The following is a 19,677-nucleotide window of genomic DNA, read 5'->3' as shown; positions in this document are numbered from 1 at the left end:
CAATATTTTGGCCATAAATTTGAAATATTCCGTACCACTAAGTGACGTCTTCAATAAATCAAGTAAATTTTCTTCTGCGAATATAAAATATACCACATAATACAGTGGTTCATAATATTATACAATATGCAAGGAAGATACAAAGAATGCCTAAACATATAAAGCACATACCACACTGCAATGCTACACCTGTTTAAACATTTTATAAAAAACTAACACAAGCTAGGAAAAAATTCTGCGAAATACTTCACATGTTAAAAAGAATAATTATTGATTGAACTGCAATTATAAATGTACTAACCGAATGTACCCACACATTATTTTTAAAAATGATTAGAATTTTCAGGGAGCATCGCGATCTGAATTAAAAGAAGCAAATCTCTGTCAAAGTGTCAACTAAATTATAAGGACCAATATTAAATTAATTATTGGTTGGTTGGAAGAAATTGCCATTTGACAATAAGCCCGCCAATGTTCAATTAAAATTATGTACAAAAAGTTAAATAAAATAAAACTACATTAATATTTTGCTAAAAATATACTGCAGCAATTAAATATTTGCAAAAAAAAATATTTTCTCAAAAAAGAAAAAAAAACACAATTCAAGTCAAGAAAAGGGTTTGACCTATTTTTTTTATATCACGAAATTTAAAATGCTCGAAGGAAAAAAAACTTGATGATAAGACTTTGCATGAATCAAAATATTATAATTTGACACGTGGAACTGTAAACGACGAATTATTGTAACACGATTTTAGCATGGTGGCATCTGATTATATTCGTATATGCCCGTTATGGCGAATATGATTAAATGCAATACGATTTAATGATAAAAACGACGCACACATTAGCGAATCCCTGTTTCCATGACTGATTTAAGCTGTGAGCAACTCGATAAACTTGAACGACTTCAGAATACATGCATAAGGTACATTTTTGGTCTTAGGAAATATGACCACATTTCTGATTATCGTAGGCAACTAAAATGGCTCAAAATTAGACAGCGGAGAGACTATCCCTCTCACTTCTGTTCAATGTACTTCATAGTCCTAACGCTCCTATATACCTGTGTGAAAAATTTCAACGCTTATCAGTTCATGGTTTACCTCTTCGTTCTCATTCTCAAGGCACTCTCTTAATACCCATACACAATTCCTCTTTCTTCTCTAACTCATATAGTGTCCATGCGGCTCGACTGTGGAATCATCTCCCATCCACCATCAAAGATGTTACTACATTATCTCTGTTTAAATCACGTCTGAAGAAACATCTCCTTTCTCTTCCTTAATCTCTCCTCCTTTCCTTTTTCCTCTTTCCGATATTTTCCTTTTTCCCATTGAGTAAAAGTTTTGATTTAAGGTAATTTATAAACAAATACGTTTATTTCTATTTTTATATATTTTTAACTTTTAATATTTTTTTTTCTATTGAATATGTTCTGTAACTTGAATTATAAAAATAAAACTTTTATTTTATTGGTTGGTTGGAAGAAATTGCCATTTGGCAATAAGCCCGCCAATGTACAAATAACATTATGTACAAAAAGTTAAATAAATAAATAAAAAAATAGAGCGGAACATGAGAGATCCACTATCGGTATACCATTTTGTTGTGAGGAAAAAAGGTAATATAATCTGACGGTGGCAACTGGCTGCTATAGCCGTCGCACTATCTGCGGTGCACGGTGCACGATGCACGATGCACGATGCACGCGACATCGGCCACCGGCGGGCGGGGAAGGGACGAGGAGACCGCGGCCGTGCGAGACAGAGATGATTTATTAGCTACTTTGATTTCTTTTATTGCATCCCGCACACTCGCGGAACCGCGGGCGCGTGAGCGTGAAACTGTTCATTACCGCCGATTTCTGCTTCACTTCGCGTGGACAGACCCGATTGTGTTAGAATCGGACAACGCTGATAGTTTTGGTCTTGGAAATCGGCACCAAAGGTAAACTATTCTTAACTACGGGATGCATTGAGATTGTTCACGGTTTTTGTTATGCAGAAAAATGACGAAAATAAATGCAATTTAAACCTATTATAATTCCTTGAAGGGAATACCAACGTCAATTTTATAGGTACTTTGGTTAAGTTTTACTTCCGTTTATTGACCAATAAGCGCTTTCGCCTAAGGTGTCATAGTGCACCTTCCAGAATGGAGAATGTATTAAAAATATAAGCAATTCTATAGAAATAAAAAAAACTGGATGATTCTATAATTTGTATCGGGTTGTGGTCCCGTGGCTAGTGTTGAGGACTCGAGATCAGAGATCTGAGATTCGAACCCCACTCTACCCCAACTTGATTCCCACTTTTCTAGTAGTGAGTTATTTACAACTCCTTCAAAATGGCCCTTAAATTGAAATATTTGGGTAAATCAGAAGAACAGAAATATTTATTTTGTTAAAAAAAAAAAAACATACAAAATTATAATGCTGTCAAAAACATGCTAATTTATTATCTTTTTAAAATATGTATTACGTATGTTTTATTTTAGCGTGCATTCGCGAGTACGATAAAAAAGGGTTTCAAAAAATATACTGTGTCGAATAATAACACAAAAGCTACTGTAACGACCATACCAAACAAATATTTGTATTTTGAATGTTAAATTTAATGAAAATTAAAGCGATCCCTATTCGAATAAAAAAAAGAAACAAAATAAAATGTGTACTTTAAAATGAAAATAACGGCGAAACAAACGCAGAAAATACCACGGATAGAAAAGAGGAATTCAAAACATCCAGCCGCTTTCGTTATACCATAATAATATATTTATATCCAGTACGTAATTGGGTAATTAAAAGCCTAAAATGAACAGGGGTTGGCGGAGGAATGTTATCGAAAACCCTACCAAGAAATATTTTTGACTCCCAGCTTCACGATTAACAGGGAACGAATAAAGTAAGTCGGTAGCGGCATTACAACAGTCGCTCTGCCTATAGGAGCAGGTAATACAGATATTGTGTACTAATATTGAACGGACATATTGTAAGGCCATGCTGCATTCTGACCAAATGAATTTTCTGGTTTTCAAACCGGTTCCCGACGGCCGGTTCGGCGGGAAAGCCTTGCGGGTGGGAGAGGGTGGATACCGGAAGTTGCGAAATTAGTTACTGCCCCGGATATAAGGAGCCAGGAAATTGTTTGTTTGGATTGTGTAATAATCGAGCTGAATATTTCAAAGAGTATGTACAAATTTCAATAGATACTTGTAATATACATTCAATATCTATAATTTATTATATTATAGGTATCTTGGAGGCTTTAGTTTTTTGTATATAACCCATGTATGCATTTTATTTGTATTACTTAAAAAGATACGTAATTACTAAATAACAAATAAAATCGAATCAAACGTAATTTGTGATAGGTACCTATTAAAATGCTTTTTGATTTGAGCATTGACTATTGGAAGGACAGAAGTTTTAAACGAACAAGATTTGTTACGTTATTGAGGTTTCACGTGTTATTGCTTTAAAAGGTTTTATGAACTGTTTATGATATTTAATTACGAGACATTTTTTTTCCAAGTACACAAAGTTTGTTCAATTAAAAAATCCATATAATCTTAACTATACAAGTCAAATGATTTATTTTTATGTTTGTATTGTATTCGATCTAGTTAAAATATTTAATTTAATCAAGATTTTAAAAGTACTTTATATGAATCGAGTACTTAATGAGACTATTGCGGGAGATTTCGTAAATAGGGCAATTTCATTCTAAATTAGCGAGCAGTGCAATATGGTGATTTTATAATTTATTTTGCGACGAATGTTTTCCTCGCGCAAAATACAAGGTGCACGTTACATTAATGTCTCGATGATGATAGAAGGAACAAAAAAACTGTACAAACAAAATAAATCTTGATCAAAACGTTATCTATCACTTGTACCGCGCATGGCTGTTAGTGTGTAATGTGTAATCGCGCGCATTACCTTTCGCCGCTGTGGGTGTGTAGGTGTGACGTAGAAGGATTGCTCATCCGACGACGCGGCGCGGCAGTAAGTGGTCGCGCGACAAAAAGAGCGGACTCAATCCAGATAAGGCTGACTCACTCGCGAGACAAACTGTTACACGCCGAGACGCGGGGATCTGGCAACGGCGCAGCGCGAGGCACACACTACACGCGCCTGTACAGCGATACAGCCTACAGCCTCGGGCTAGAGACGCGGCGGAGGTTCTCGGGCTCTCGGGCACCGGGGACCGGGACTGCGGGACTGCCTACTGCCGCGGCCGTCTCGAGCCTTACCCTTCGCCCCGATTGCCACCTACCGCCTGCCACCGCTACCGCGCCACGCTCCTCGAGGGACGAGGCAGCAAGCGGCGTCGTTAGTCGCTAGCGCCAGCAACATCGACTACCATTTTCGACCTAGTTAAACAAGATTTCGAACAAAACGCGATATCGGTCACCGTGCAGATAGTAAAATAATAATCAAGTCTTTATTTGTAATAACCTTTTGGATAGGCAGTATAGGCACTTACTTTACATTTCAATTTTGAAAACATTGTTTTTTTGTTATTTTATTTCGGCACTGCAAAAAATAAAACTGAAACACTATCTCGGCCCGTGAAAGTATTTAAAGTACAGTAACAAAACCTTTGTAAACATAAAATGAACTCATACTATTTTAACATGTTTCAACAGAGATAAAGAACATTTTAGAGAAGGTAATATAGAAGTCTAGACATCTACAGGGCTTATGACCTGTCATTGGCTGGTTTAAATGGCCACTATACACACTATGTAACATTCACCATTCTGCCCATATTTGAACATCTATAATTCTTCAGTTCTTTTGTCTGTTGATGTTATTGAAGTTAAAGAGCTGAAACCTTTATTTATACGGGTGAGATTCATCTGATTTAATTATATCACCTACATACTAGGCAACGCTTAAATTTTTATTTTGCAATTTTTATACTTCTTCGTGGACCAGGTGGAATTTTACAGAAGAATGCAGAAAATTATTTTCATTCTTTCGAACACATTAAAAACAAAATCATTCCAACCAATATTAACTTATTTTATTTGACTACAAATCACGCTAAAAAAATACCCTGTAGAACCCCGAATAACTATTTGAAATTGTCGGTATCCAAACATGACTGATTTTTTTTCGTTACAAAAGAGATAGAAATATAGAGTTGATAGAAAAAACTAGTCTGGTTTTAACTGTAAATAACCTAAATAAAAAAAAAAACATTCTAAAGAAAACGAATACACAATCGCATTTTATAGGTCAATCATACATTTTAAACAAACTTATTTGTTTGAAAAATTAAATATTCGAAATACAATGAGTTTTATTTATTTATGTGATTTGAAGTTTTTAAAACATATATTTTTTTCCTTGCTGATTAAAAGAAATGTTAAAAACATTCCTGCGAATTCTCGCGGAAGAGAAAACAAAGTAAATTTTACAGTTTCAAAGCCCGCTAAAATAGTAGAATAGTTATCGCCTAGCGCAGACCTTTCGTCAAATTTAAAGCATCAAATAATATACATACAAGACTTTCCCTAAATGAAGTAATTATAATTTATAATGTATTAACATACCTGTGTCAGGTTGAAGATCCGCAGGCAACCGCGATGACACGGAGATATCTGTAATAAGAGATAAGAGCTGTTGATGACAATACACAACTGTAGTTATGGAAATTTTTTAGCATTTTACACCATTATTGCTATGTGACTTTCACCCAGGTTTATGTTCACAATAATAAAACTAATATAAAATCCTAGGAAATTCACATTGAGTCATGGTGTCGCCAGCTCACCTAGAAAATGGATTCGAATATATTTTACATTCTCATTCGGATTTCTTGGGATTCGGAGGGAATATTGGCGGGAATTTGTAAATACGCGACGAGACATCTATTTTTATTGGTTATATTATTTTCCCCGTATATTAGAACCCCACATCACCATTTAAAATGCTCTGAACGAATTTTTCTTTTTATCGCAAAAAAAAAAGTGATGAGACTTTTTTTTATTTTAATCGTAGGAAACATACACCTTATTACAAACAAATGTTTTATATTATCAACTATATATTTTCTGAGGAGTATATATTATTATGTAGGTAGCTAAGTAAAGTAATATTTAGCATAGGTTTACATCGAGGCGTTTAGTTCAAACTTTCGCTCGGCCTCGCTGAACTTGTAAGATCCTTTATAGATAGAAAATATCTTACTAAAATATAGTTTTCCATAAATAATATAAAATTTCACCATATTTTACATCATTGTAAACGATTTGGCGGCTCCCGTATTGCCAAGAGCCAAGACGCCCGAGTAAGATCACAAAAATTCAGAATGTGATTTTACTCAAGCCTTGATGTTTTTTGTGGAGTAATGCACCATTGTAATTAATAAGACCTCTTATTATTATTATGGATAACTTATATAGCGCCATTTTCGTAAAAAAATACCTCAAGGGCGCTTTACATGGTGATTTTATTGTTAAATTATTTTAATTGAAGCTTTTAAATTTGTAATTTAATTAAAATAATTTATTTTGTTGTCACATGCTACAGATTTATTCAAATGATTTAGAGAACAAGTGGGTTTTAAGTTTTTTCCGAAACATCACTTCACTTTCACAGCCTCGCACCTCTGCTGGGAGAGCATTCCATGCCATAGGGCCTGCGACCGCAAATGCGCGTTCACAATATTTAGTGCGCTGTTTGCGTAGAGGTATAATAACTTTTCCTCTCGCCGTAGACGTAGCTGATCTAAGCGTGAGACGCCTGTCAGCTAGTTCATCTGGAATGCATAGTTCCCTTAGATATTCCGGAGCAGAGTTGTGCAGTGACTTATACATAAGCCAACAGAGTTTGTATTCGACCCTCTGTGGAAAACGTAGCTAGTGTAGTTCCCGAAGTAGTGGAGTGATATGACTGAACTTAGAGATTCCGAAAATAAGTCTCGCTGCGGCATTTATTAATTGACGGGCGGCATCAACCGGCAAATTTTTGCGTATACATTTAATTTGTCTTCGCTGGTAGAAGCATGAACTTATCGTTCTACTAATTTGAGCGTCAAGAGATAGGTCAGAATTGAGTAAAACTCCCAGTAGTTTAACGGTGGGTAAAGCGGTACTCCCTACATTGGGTAGAGCCGTATCCTGGATCAAATTCTGTCGTCTGGCTGAAGCCACCACAGTTGTTCAGTTTTTGATGGGTTTAATGTTAGTCTGTTTTCAGCCATCCCGTTTCCTATTTTCTTGATGCATCCATCAATTAAATTGACAAGCACACTTCTCTCGCCTGGTTTGCAATAAAAATAAATCTGCGTATCATCTGCATAGCAGTGAGACCACAATCAACATTCATTGATAATGTTTTCTATATCTTTAGTGTAAAGGAGATAGAGAAGTGGTCCGAGTACTGACCCTTGAGGGACTCCTGTAGACATCCGAAAGTTGGTTGAGCTTTTACCCTGGAACACAACTGCATATTCTCTTTTATTAAGATATGAACTGAACCACATATGTGCCTGATCACGGATACCATAAGTTTTCTCCAGACGTTCAAGCAAAATATACTACAGTATCGAATGCAGCACTCATGTCCAGAAGAGCCATCAACACCAGATTACCAAAGTTCACCGCCGTTATAATGTCAGACAGTACTCTTATCACTCCCGTCTCCGTGAAATGAAAACGTCGGTATGCCGATATATGCTCTTGGCATATTGTAGCGCAAAAAAAATATGAGAGTGATGTAGAAAAAAACACTTAACTATGGCGAAGAAAATCCCTGGATTTTGAGGTCTAGCCTTGAAACACCGTGTACCTATCCGTTAACTAGTTTTTTGGGTGTAATGGTTAAAAATCGCCGACACTTTTCATGGAGGGTTAAACCACTAATAGATCCGGAGCTCATGTCGTTCACGGATTAAGCAATAGATAACTTCGCTCGATTAGCAAATGGTCCACGAAGCAAAAAGTCTCAACAAGTAACAATTTGGTTTTGTGGTAATTTATTATACTATTTTGTATTGGTTGGCGATCAGTCGGCGCGTTGCGAAAAGTTGCTACCGCAGTTTGATAAATATTAGTAGTTAGGAGTATCTACATAGTACCTACTAATACCCGCACTCTAACCGGTCTGCTAATGGTTCGACGTCCAGCCAGTCAGCCACTACCTGCGGGAGGCTGTGGCTGTAGGTAGGTATACATATTTACTACAGGTAACTATTTAGAATAGCATGTCGCTTTTTTTTTCTTAAACTTAACTAAAACAAAAACATTTTAACAAATAATTATGCCTTTTAATTTTTGTTTATTGATTAATATAATTACAAAATTGATATAAGTTTTTTTTTACTATACAATCTACTTTTTTTATGATAAAACTGTTACTTTCCAAAAAAAGACTAGCTTACACTATTTTATTTATTTTTACAGAAATTATTATAAAAATACTCACGTACAATCGAAATTCCTTTTGGTATTCCCTTCTAATAGACTTTTTCAAACAAAAAAATACCAAAATAGAAAAAAATACAAAAAAATATATTTTTATAGTTACATGACTCAATTGCGGCTTTCTGGTGTAATTCTCCTTTACCCAGAAATTCAAACCAGGGCTGGTATTCTGAACGGAATTGCGCGCGAAGATATCAGTCTGTTAGCGTGTATTCAGTACGTAAATACGCGTTAAAAATCCGTTTTCTACGCGCGCTTTTGCGTTCAAAATACCACCCCAGGATACAAGAACGTAGTTACAATTTACTAATATCTAGGTATTTTAAATATACGGTATGGGGTATTACCAGTTTTGTCTACAAATATTTGGGCATACTCAAAATATTGCGGATTAAACTAACTGGTATATATAAAAGTAAGAAATTGAAAAGTATTTTTAAGCATTGCCTGGTAGGTGAAATAATTCAGATATATGAATCTCACCCAGATCAATAAAGGTTTCAACTCTTTTACTTCACAAAAGTCAACAAATAGATGAGTTGAGGAAATGTGGATATTTAAAATAGGCAGAATGATAAATGTTGCATTGGCCACGATTAGGGCATAGGGTATGTAAATGCTTAGACTTTCACGAACTCTTCTCAAAAATGTTTTCCCCTCTTTTGCAATAAATTTAAATTATAAATACCTATATTTCAGTATGCCCGGTATCAATATTTTACATGTTTAATTTTATTAATCATCGTCATTCTTTTTTCATGTTTAAGATGGACCATATGATGTTCACAAACAGTCTCCACGCCTCTCTTTAGGCTGCAAGTTCCTGTGCATCCTCGCAAGTTAGGTTCGCGCTCCGTAGTTCTGACATGAACTGCCTACGAACACTTATCAGTAGATGTCCGTTTTAATCAAATTGGCTATGTGTTTTTATTTTTATTACTTAATGTAATGTAAAATACTTTCCTCGTGTAAAAATCAGTCATTGTTTATTTATTATCAATTGGTAACATTGTAAGTAAAAAAAAAGGTAAATAAATACTTCAATTTTTACAGTTAGTTTTATTAGACAATTTATCATCAATTTACATATAATTCGTAGATAAACAGATAAGAAAAAATATTATTTTATGATTACATAAGATTAGCTTACGAGACTAAATTTTCAACATACCTACATGACTGAAATAAATTAAATATTGATAAATACGTCCTAACGGAATATTAACTCATTTAAAAGTAAGTAGAATTTATATAATTTATTCATTAATCTAGGGATCTAAAGAGCAAACTTTCGTGCATTAATTTGTATCCGAAATAGATAAATTACTCTAATTTTATGAAAATATTAAAGTGTAGATTTTTCTATTTTTTATAATATAAATTAAATATAATTACAAGTTGTGTGCCATTAGTTATTTTACAATGATGAAATCAGGCGAGAGTGTAAATCTGAGTCAAGTATAATTGATAAGATTAAGAAAGGGTCTCTGCAATGGTTTGGTCATGTAGAACGAATGGACGACGAAATAATGGTATAACATTTATAAATGGCGAAAATGAACGGTAACGTGAGACATGATCAGATAAACCAAAATCTAAAAAAAGGCGGCCCCTGTGGTGTAGTGGTCAAGACGCTTGACTCACACACGAAAGGTTCCGGGTTCGATTCCCGGTGAGAACACATAAATTAAAATGTGAGTATTCTTCTTTCTTTTTCTTTCCCGGGTGTTCTGTGATGTAATTCACCACTGTAATTGGGCCTCCTGGCCTGTTGTAGTGCAAAAATAAAATAGAAATAGTAAGTCTGGTCATGTTAAAAGCAGACAGAACCGAAGGGCATGTATGACAAGATGTATGGACGTGGAAGAAGCTAGGAATGTATGCCATGATAGACGTGTGTGGCGGTCCATTCTCTCTGTCTACCCCTACGGGGAAATGGCGTGATGGTAGTAGTAGTAGTATTATGTTTATTTGATAATTACTTATGATACCAATATTAAGAGGAAGCCTCTAATTGGACCTTATTAAATGTATTTACAATAAATATGTATCTCATATTTTATAAATGTCTGTTGGCTTTTTAATAAAATAAAATAAAAAATAAAATTATATTTGTACCTACTAGTTTCGTCTACATGCGAAAAAAACTGTTGACTCTTGGCTGATAATTTAACATGGAAACGTAGTAAAGATTTTTAAAGTAATTATTCGAATAATACTCATTTTTATCTTTGATCGCTTAGATTACACTACTGAATTAATCACAATCTGCCGGTTAGGTTACCCAATCTATTTTCAAATAAAATAATAACCGATTAACATTTTGTGCCTGTAGACAAAATATGAACATTACATTGTTTGCACCACTAAAAGCCAAGAGGCCCAATTACAGTTAAATTACATTCAATTTTTGTGTTCTCACCAGGAACCGAACCCAGAACCTTCCGTGCGTGAGTCAAGCGTCTTCACCGCTACACCACGGAGGATGTATAATTCCATAAATGTCGGAGCAAGAAAGAAGACGAAAATCGAATTGGATTCATTTATAAAGTTGGACTAGGCTAAGATGGTCATAAATTTGAAAAATTATTAATTTTAAAAATAAATTACTCGTATATTCCAGTCCCAATACGAGAAACAATAAAAAAATATGAAAATATAATAACATCTATATTTTTATGTAGATGTAAAATGGTGAGTAATTCGGTAAGGCTGCCTCCGTGGTGTAGTGGTCAAGACGCTTGACTCACGCACGGAAGGTTCCGGGTTCGATTCCCGGTGAGAAGACAAAAAAAATAAAATGTGATTTTCCCTAAGCCTGGGTGTTCTGTGATGTAATTTACCACTGTAATTGGGCCTCCTGGCAAAACATTTATTTTTTTTAAAATTAAGTACTTAAGGCTTATAACTTGTACGACGAAACGTATGAAAGTGGATGAAGTTAGGAATGGGAATGTATGTCAAGATAAATACTTATGATGTTTCACTCTCTTTGCCAACCCCTATACGGTAATGGCATAATAGAAGCAGTAGTCAAACATATCGTCACCCTAACTTGAAAACGGCTTCGTGGTGTAGTGGTCAGCGCGTCGCCTGCCATGCAAAAAGTCTCGGGTTCGATTCCGGCATGGTTGATGTGAAATATTTATTTATAAGAGTGTTTTTACACTAGAATATTTCATAGTCCCTGGACTGGTACCCGAAGCGTAAGAGTGATCATCTTAACTTCATGTATCAAAAATGAACAGGATACGCTGCTAATATGATTAAAAATGATATTTTGACGTTTTCTGTTAGGACTTTAAATAATTCGTATATGTGTAAAACTTGTATAATCGTAGTGTTGCATTATTTGAAAAAAATTACATGTCGAAAAAAAAATTCGCTACTAAAGTAAAAACTATTTTCCCTCGAACAAAAGTATGTTCGGGACTTACGAGTTTTAGAAGTTAGGCCGACTTAGATTAATTTTTATATTTTTTTTGCAGCTGAAAAAGAATAAATTATTTGTTAAAAAATATTATCAGTGTAATATCAGAATAAAACTACCTATACGTATTTGATATATTAAATTTATACCAAAGGATTGAAGGTCATCGTAGGCAGGTATAATACAATAAACAGGTTGTAAAAAAAACACGAAAATCAACTATACTTCCTTAAAATGTAGGTGAGTAATATTAATACCGCTCGAATGGCCAAACTAGGTACGCAATTCTATTATTTTGAAATTATTGTGAGATGTCGCATGCTTTTAAAATGTCGGCTCAATTTTTAATTACGTACATGGAAAACTATACAATATTTCTTATTATTTATAAAAGTTAGTTCAACAATGTTTGAGTATGTCCAAATGCTTGCAGACTGGCTGGATTAAATTTAAATGGAAATCCAGCCAGTCTGCAAGCATTTGGACATACTCAAACATTGTTGAATTAACTACCTGGTAAAGGAAGAAGTATAAAAATTAGAAAATTGTTTTCAAGCGTTGCCTAGTAGGTGATTTGGTTCAGCCGGATGAATCTCTCCCACGTGATAAAGGTTTTAGCTCTTTTACTTCACAAAAGTAAACAGATGGAAGAGTTGAGGAAATGTGGATGTTCAAACATGGGCAGAATGGTGAATGTTACAGTGTGTAAAGTGGCCACTTAAACCAGCCAATCACAGGTCATAAGCCATGTAAAGCCTAGACTTCCATATTCCCTTCTAAAAATGTTTTCCCTCTCTGTTGAAATACATTTTAATATAAAAATTAGGTTCTAACATTTTATGATATACGCTTAATGCATGGGTTAATTCAAATATATATGCATATGATTAATATATATTTTTTTAATAAATGTAAACCGTTAAAATAATATTGTCGCATAACCGTCTTCTCCGTTTTTTTTTTGCTTTAGACAATGAAATTGGTTTGCATAATATACCTGCTTGTCAAACAGTAAATGTAAAATATCCCATCATCACTTCTGGAAAAACGATTATGCGTGTCAAATAAATTCGTCTACCATTTGGATTAAGTTTAGTACATGTAAGGGGTTCTGCAGCTCAAGTTTAAAGAAGCGGGGAGGGGTCGTGGGTCGTGAAGCCAATAGTCCGAGTCGATGTTACGTAATAAGACGAGTTCGCATCGGGGAAGGAGGGAAGCATTAGTCAGCAGTTCCTGGAGAGTAGAGCGTCGGTGTCGGTGTCAGTGCGGCCCTGGGCCCGGGTTGGGTCCACGGTCCCCGCACCTGCCGCTCGTCACTTCATTCACAAAATAGAAGAGAGAATTACATCTTCTCGGAATACCCCGCGCGGCGACTCCGACAAGCGCCGTAGGAGGAAAGGGACGGGTGCGACTCGATAGAAGGAGAAAACGAATACGGGCAGGTCGGAGATCGGACGAGCCGTGGGCGGGATCCGTTTCATGGGCGAGGAGGGAACACTTAATGGCTAATCTTTCCGCCGCTTTACGAGAACTTCTCCACGCTTCGTCTGTAAGTCTATAATGATGACTAGAAAAACAAAATTGACAATCTCCACGAATAACCGATTGAGAAGAATTTATTTTCCGAGTAGAAACGATCGCATTCGAGTACGAATTCTAAATATCTAGCATCGGATCATTTAATCTAGTCGTTTATTGTGCATTAGAAACGTACGAATTTCCAAACAGCGCTATTTCAACATCCGTTCGATATCTAAACCGCGACGATTTCATTTGCGCCACTGTATATAAACACGATGATTTCGGCAAGAATGGCTTTGTTTCTCCACCCGGAAATCAAGCCGCAGTGCATTTTGCATCCCTCGTTCCTAGCATACCCCAGCAGTTTGTTGCCCAGTGTACGAGTATTTCACGATTCCGGGCGAATGGATACAGCGCGAATTCCTAAAATGCAATCATATTCAATTTGCGGCCGTAGTCGAACAATGCGGCTCTCGGGGGTACCTCCGCGTACCGCACAACTCCGCACAACTCCGCACAACTCCGCACAGCTCCGCACAGCACCGCACAATGGACGTTACAGGTACAGGTGCTCCCCTTAATGTTGGATAGAGGATCGAGTGTCGATAATACTACTTTGCAGCTTCGTCAGGTGTCGCTATTCGTTTCACAACGATTTTACTAGACAAAAGCAAGTGATAGCTACCCGTTCTTATGAAGTCCAGTACGTTAAAGAAACCCATATTTTACGTAGGCACTATATTTCGCACCTATTCTACATACTTAAGTGGTGTAGTTTAGGTTTGTCGATATACCCACATTTCCGATTTTTGTGATTTATTTTAAATTTTACAATACTAAAAAACATTAATCGTTTTTAAAAAAAACAAATGACCATAAACCAATGACAATAAAGTCATTTTGATGCTGGAAAGGAAAAAAATATCAAGCGACAGAAGCAACTTTACATAAGAGCCAATAAAAGTTTTTTATAAAAATTAATAAAAAAATATCATACACACGTATTATTTTTTCGTGATTCCTACATAATTCAAATAAAAAACGAGATTCTTTATTATTAAAAAGAAAAAAAAAAACGTTAATTAGCTCTTCTGTAATGTTGCTAAATGTCGATTGGTAAATTTTTCGTTTCTAGGGTCGATTTACACGCGTAAATTTAAAAAAGACTCCTATAAGCAATATTAGAATGCAGAAATCTATTATAAGCGCTACGAGAAGAAAACGTACATGCCAATAACACGTATCGCTGTTACGGCAAGCATTTAACACAAACTGTACCTATAAAGTCCCTAAAGCTATAACGGAGTATCGACTTGCCCACCATTTACCGGTTATCGACCATCTTTACGAGTCGGCAGAGAAACAAGTTTGGATGATCCCAGTACAGTGTACTTCGGTTGGGATTGCTCTAACACGATGCTGGATACCAAAATAGCTACTGTTCAGAGAACCGATAGAAACAATATTGCCAAGATCGGGTCCAGCAACTCGGGGCAGGGGGTTATTATTAACAATTATACGCGGTACTATTGACAGTCAACCCTCGAGGCGGCATTCAGAGTATAAACACAGGTGCAAGACGTTCCCACACTACACTAGTTAAGATAAGACATCATTAAGAATCTCTGTATCTCAGATCGGACTCAATCATGGCAAAAACAAAAAAATGACCAGGTAGGCACTGAACAATCACATAACCATATCATGTACTTAAACCTACATTCGTTATCACAGATGAGCGGATCAATCAAATACTAAAGACAATAATTTAACTAATTTAATTAACATGAAAAAAAAACGGTATTACACTAAATTATTTCGTATAAAAACAAATTACTCATCCTTAATCTCTACGTGCTAAATATTAGTTTCGCCGCTATAACAATAACATTATATCGGTAGACACATTCTTTATTTTTCTCCGACGGAAATAATACCGCTAGTTTTCTCCATACTTCCATTTTCTATGAAAAGCCAGCATGCTTGTAAAATATAATATCTAAAACCAAGCATATTAACAAAAATCGGAAAATGCCATAATGCCTGAATATGGAAGTCAATTACCTATAGGCAGAATGGTGAATATTACACAGTATAAAGTGATCACTTAGCCCGTCCGATGACAGATCACAAGCACTGTAAATGCTTAGATTTCCATATCGTCAAAAGCTTCATCTCTGTTGAAAATATCTCAATAGATTTTTATTAAACTGTCAAATTGTTAAGTAAAGATTGAGTGAATAGATTTTCAAAAGACGTGACAAGTGAACAGGAACTGTGTTTAACACACAACCACCACACAACCACCACACGACCACAACCCGATTCAACGTTATGCATTTCGAAAAAAACGAAATATCCTCAATAATGTAAACAATAATATGCTTTTTTACTATTTTTATTTTTATAAATAACTTATATAGCGCCATTTTTGTGATACAATTTACTATCTACACTTTCAATTAGTTATTAATTCGTATAATAAAATTTTTATGTTTTTTTTACGATGCGAAGAGAAGGAAGCATCCTAAATAATTTTATTGGCTTTACTTATTAGATTTCTTTATTCCAAGCTTATGCTAAAGAACAACTATACCTGGTATAACCTTTTTACACCGCTATAAAAAAACGTTTTTTATAAAACATTTACTACCTAGAATAACTATACCTACTAAGCTTATTCCATCATTTATTTTTTAACAATGCATCATTTTAGCGTACATCTATAAACAAGCTGCGTGCGTATGTGTAGTTACAAATATTAACACGTTATTCATATAGTAACAAAACAAAACAAACTATTCCACCCCCTAGGGAGCTACCAGCCAATAATAGGTCGTAAGCCCTGTAAATGCCTAGACTTACATATTACCTTACCTAAAATGCTTTACATCTCTATGGTAATTTTAAACCTTACCTCTCAAAATTCTCACTCATTTAACGTTTTCATAATATTGTAAAGCAAAGTAGGTTTCTTAGAACAGAAATATTTTCATGCCTACATAAGAGCGCGCTATAAACTTATATTGATGTAAAATAATTAATTTGCAGGATTCATAATTAAATTAGTAAATACTTATGAACATAACATAAGTTAAAAACCAATAAGTTTTCTTATTTTTCCTTTTCCCAACTATTCAGATATCGATAGTCAAGAAACAAAATCCACTAGTAAAATACATAATAATTATTGCAGAAAAAGCTCCTCAAGAATATTATTGTAAATGGCGAAATCAAAAAGATTAGCAAAGATGATGACACAATCCTATTTAAGCATTGTGAGATACTTCCGGTGAAGCAACTATACCACTTTAAGTTGATAATGAAGTAAGTATGAGGAAAAAACTCTGCTCAGTCACCAACATGGAACTAGGTCGATTTCAGCTATGGAACTGGTAGTCTAGAGCACCTTCTATAGAAGCGGAACAGTAGAATTTTGTGTACCAAGGCTGTTAAACAAGCTTCTCGCCGAGGTGAAAGACTACCAGCTTGGAGCAAAGAAGTAGACAAATAAAGGACTTCCTCTTCAAAAATAATGGCTTCAGAGTGTAAGAACGTGTTAAACTATTTATATCTCATTTTAATAATATTAGAAACACGCGGAAAAACTTTTATTCATAATAAGTTCGTTGCAATCTAGATTTTAACGTATGTTTATAAATTTGATTGGATAATAAAAAAAAATATTTGTGTGAACTTCGTACATTATCAAAGCAGTCAATAATACTTGTAACTCACATAAAAAGTAAGTTTTATTAAATACAATTTACATGATAAAAAGAGAATGCATGACCGAGTGCGCTGTATTAAATTGCTATTTTGCATTTTAATTACAAAATATCGTTCAGATAAGCTGTTTACTCAAAAATATGGCCCAGGAAAATACTGAGTCACAAAGTTGGGATTCTACGAAGACATCAAAAGTTTTTGGCTCATTTCAGGAATGCCTAACCGTGTCGTTTATATAAATATGACCGACGGAGTTTTTGTACCTTTGAGTGTCCATACTGCTTTTCCATGAAATATTTTTACTCCACAGCCAAGTAAAAAGTAAAAACTGATTTATAATTAATAAGGGCTTAATGAACAATTAAATTAACAAAACTTTTTAAGTCAATGTATTTTCGCTAAAAAACGACGAGTATGCATGTGTATTTTTTATTTTTTTAAAAAGAAATATTAGCGTTCTTATAATTTACACAAATATTTCAATTTTGGTGGGCATTTTCAACGAGTTGTAAATAATATTTTTAATTGAATCGGCATTCACTTCGTAACACTTCATTATAAATTATTATGAAAATAAAACTGATACCTGCTCTAAGTTTCACTGATTAATCTGTTTATTTTTGTTTAGATTCTATTACATTGTGAACAATATTCTGTGTTTATTAGATTAGTTTTATATCACCCGTCGATGGGAGGAGTGCTCTCCCGAAACTATAGTTGTGTTCTTGTAAAATAATAAAATTGTGTAACACTGATAACAAAGTTTTATTTTCATAATAATTTATATAATTTATAATAACTTACTATTCGAAAATGGAAATCAAGTTGGGGTAGAGTGGGGTTTGAACCTCTGGCCCGTAAGTCCGCAACACTAGCCACGGGACCACAACCCGATTCTTTTTTTTATTTTTAATAATAATAATAAATTTCCTCAATTTTTATAGCGCCGTTTTCGTGAGTAATCACTTTGAGGACGCTGTACATTATACTTAAATAAAAAAAAAAGGTCTACTTGCAGGCCAACTCTTAATTACTATTTACTAACAGACAAATTTTACAAATCATGTAATACACATAATATGGTACTTCTAACAATTACATCTAAAAAGTAGCACTTTTAGTATCAGGAAACGATTTCACAAATAAACAAATTGTTTTTTTTCTGAAAAGGGATTCAGTTGCACAATTTCGAACTTCTGAAGGCAAAGCAAATGGTTACGATTATAATTAAAACTTTATCGAAAACATTTATCATGATTCACCTTTCCGCGCCCGATAGTGCATTGGGCACTGCATTAGTAAACCATATGCAGCGTATTTCAACCATCCGTTACAATGTAAGGTGATCAGTCTTACGTGTTAGGTACCAGCCCAAGAACAATGGACTGCATAAGTGCGTCAAATAAACAAATAAACAATAAAATATTGCAGTTTAACAACCTGAAAAATCGATATTTCACGTCCACCCACCAGGAATCAAATCCAGGCCCGCAAAAATGGTACACGAACGCGCCAACTACTTCACAACGAGGCGTACTTATCTTCACTACTTGATAGCAGACATCGAGTCGAAAACACTCGTCCAAGGTTCTGGTTCTATTTCACACACATAACCATATTCTTATCCGCCTGGACAGAGATCGTATAGTCCGTTCAAATCTTTAATAACTCAAACTTTATTCCTTCAATTCTTAGCTTGGTTCACCGACGGCACTAACACATTAACATAGGGTTTTGAACATTCTGAACGCTCCGTACCTTTATTCAAAAACGTTAGCGTAAAATTCAGTAATAATACTGGCCCGTTCTTGAAATTCACGTCAGAACGACGTTATAAATATGTTATTTAAGATTCAATAACCCACATCCGATTAAGTGTTATACATTAAACAAATAAAATGCTCCGCGTTTATTGGTCAAAAATACAAACTTAATATTTATATAAGAGCATGTTGTACTTATCCGTGGCTTATAGCTTTTAATCAAACTTTTACGTTCATCATAAATCAAATGATCCAAGCAGACCGCTTCTGGAATAAAGCCAAGCCGATAGTCAAAAAATAAATCAAAGGTCGAACATCTATTTCCGCGGAAACATACAGAAACTAGTACGGGACGAGCGAGTTTGGGGTGACAACTTTACTCTTAGCGAGGATTCTAAATTATCGGTGGGTTAATATTACGTACGGCATTCGGAAGATAGCAATCCATCACACATAATATCATATATTATGGGTAGGCTAGAGCGGGGTCACTTTAGCCGCACCTTTAAAAGTAAAAAAGGCGTTGTTTCGCATTTTTAGTTTTACACGTTCATCTTTGGTATTAAGGCATTCAAATACTTTAGTATATTTTGTTTTCCAAATAGAGTGCATACGCGAGTTTTTAATAGTTCGAAATAATATTATACAATGAATTCAGAGAAGGGGTCACTTAAGACAGAATAAACGGGGTTACTTGAACAACAGATTCCTCTTAATTTGGTTTGATATTTGGTGGCATTTTTTATATTATGCAACAAAGTGTTACCCTTTAAAAATATAATTCTAGTAAACGCG

General features: G+C 34.8%; 1 protein-coding gene and 1 long non-coding RNA gene across 5 annotated transcripts in view; one reads left to right on the top strand and one right to left on the bottom strand.

Annotated features, from left to right (window-relative positions):
* sd (TEA domain transcription factor 1 homolog scalloped) overlaps positions 1-19,677 on the bottom strand; it is a 128,579-nt gene that overhangs the window by 79,597 nt on the left and 29,305 nt on the right. For all 4 annotated transcript variants that reach the window (XM_088232715.1, XM_088232724.1, XM_088232706.1 and 1 more), the window contains exon 2: positions 5,566-5,613. Coding sequence is in view for 2 of the 4 variants with exons in the window: in XM_088232706.1 (XP_088088832.1) it covers positions 5,566-5,613 (48 nt within the window). In the remaining 2 variants the exon portion in view is untranslated. The remainder of the gene's footprint in view (positions 1-5,565; positions 5,614-19,677) is intronic.
* Positions 1,819-11,017, top strand: LOC148284912 (uncharacterized). Its single transcript, XR_015823448.1, has 3 exons — positions 1,819-1,950; positions 9,207-9,283; positions 10,865-11,017. It is a non-coding gene; the product is annotated as an uncharacterized LOC148284912 (long non-coding RNA).

The sequence above is a fragment of the Micrasema longulum genome, unplaced genomic scaffold, assembly GCF_059751315.1.
Source record: "Micrasema longulum isolate JH-2025_06_02 unplaced genomic scaffold, ASM5975131v1 h1tg000076l, whole genome shotgun sequence".
NCBI lineage: Eukaryota > Metazoa > Arthropoda > Insecta > Trichoptera > Brachycentridae > Micrasema > Micrasema longulum.
This window is presented reverse-complemented; position numbering and strand designations above follow the sequence as displayed.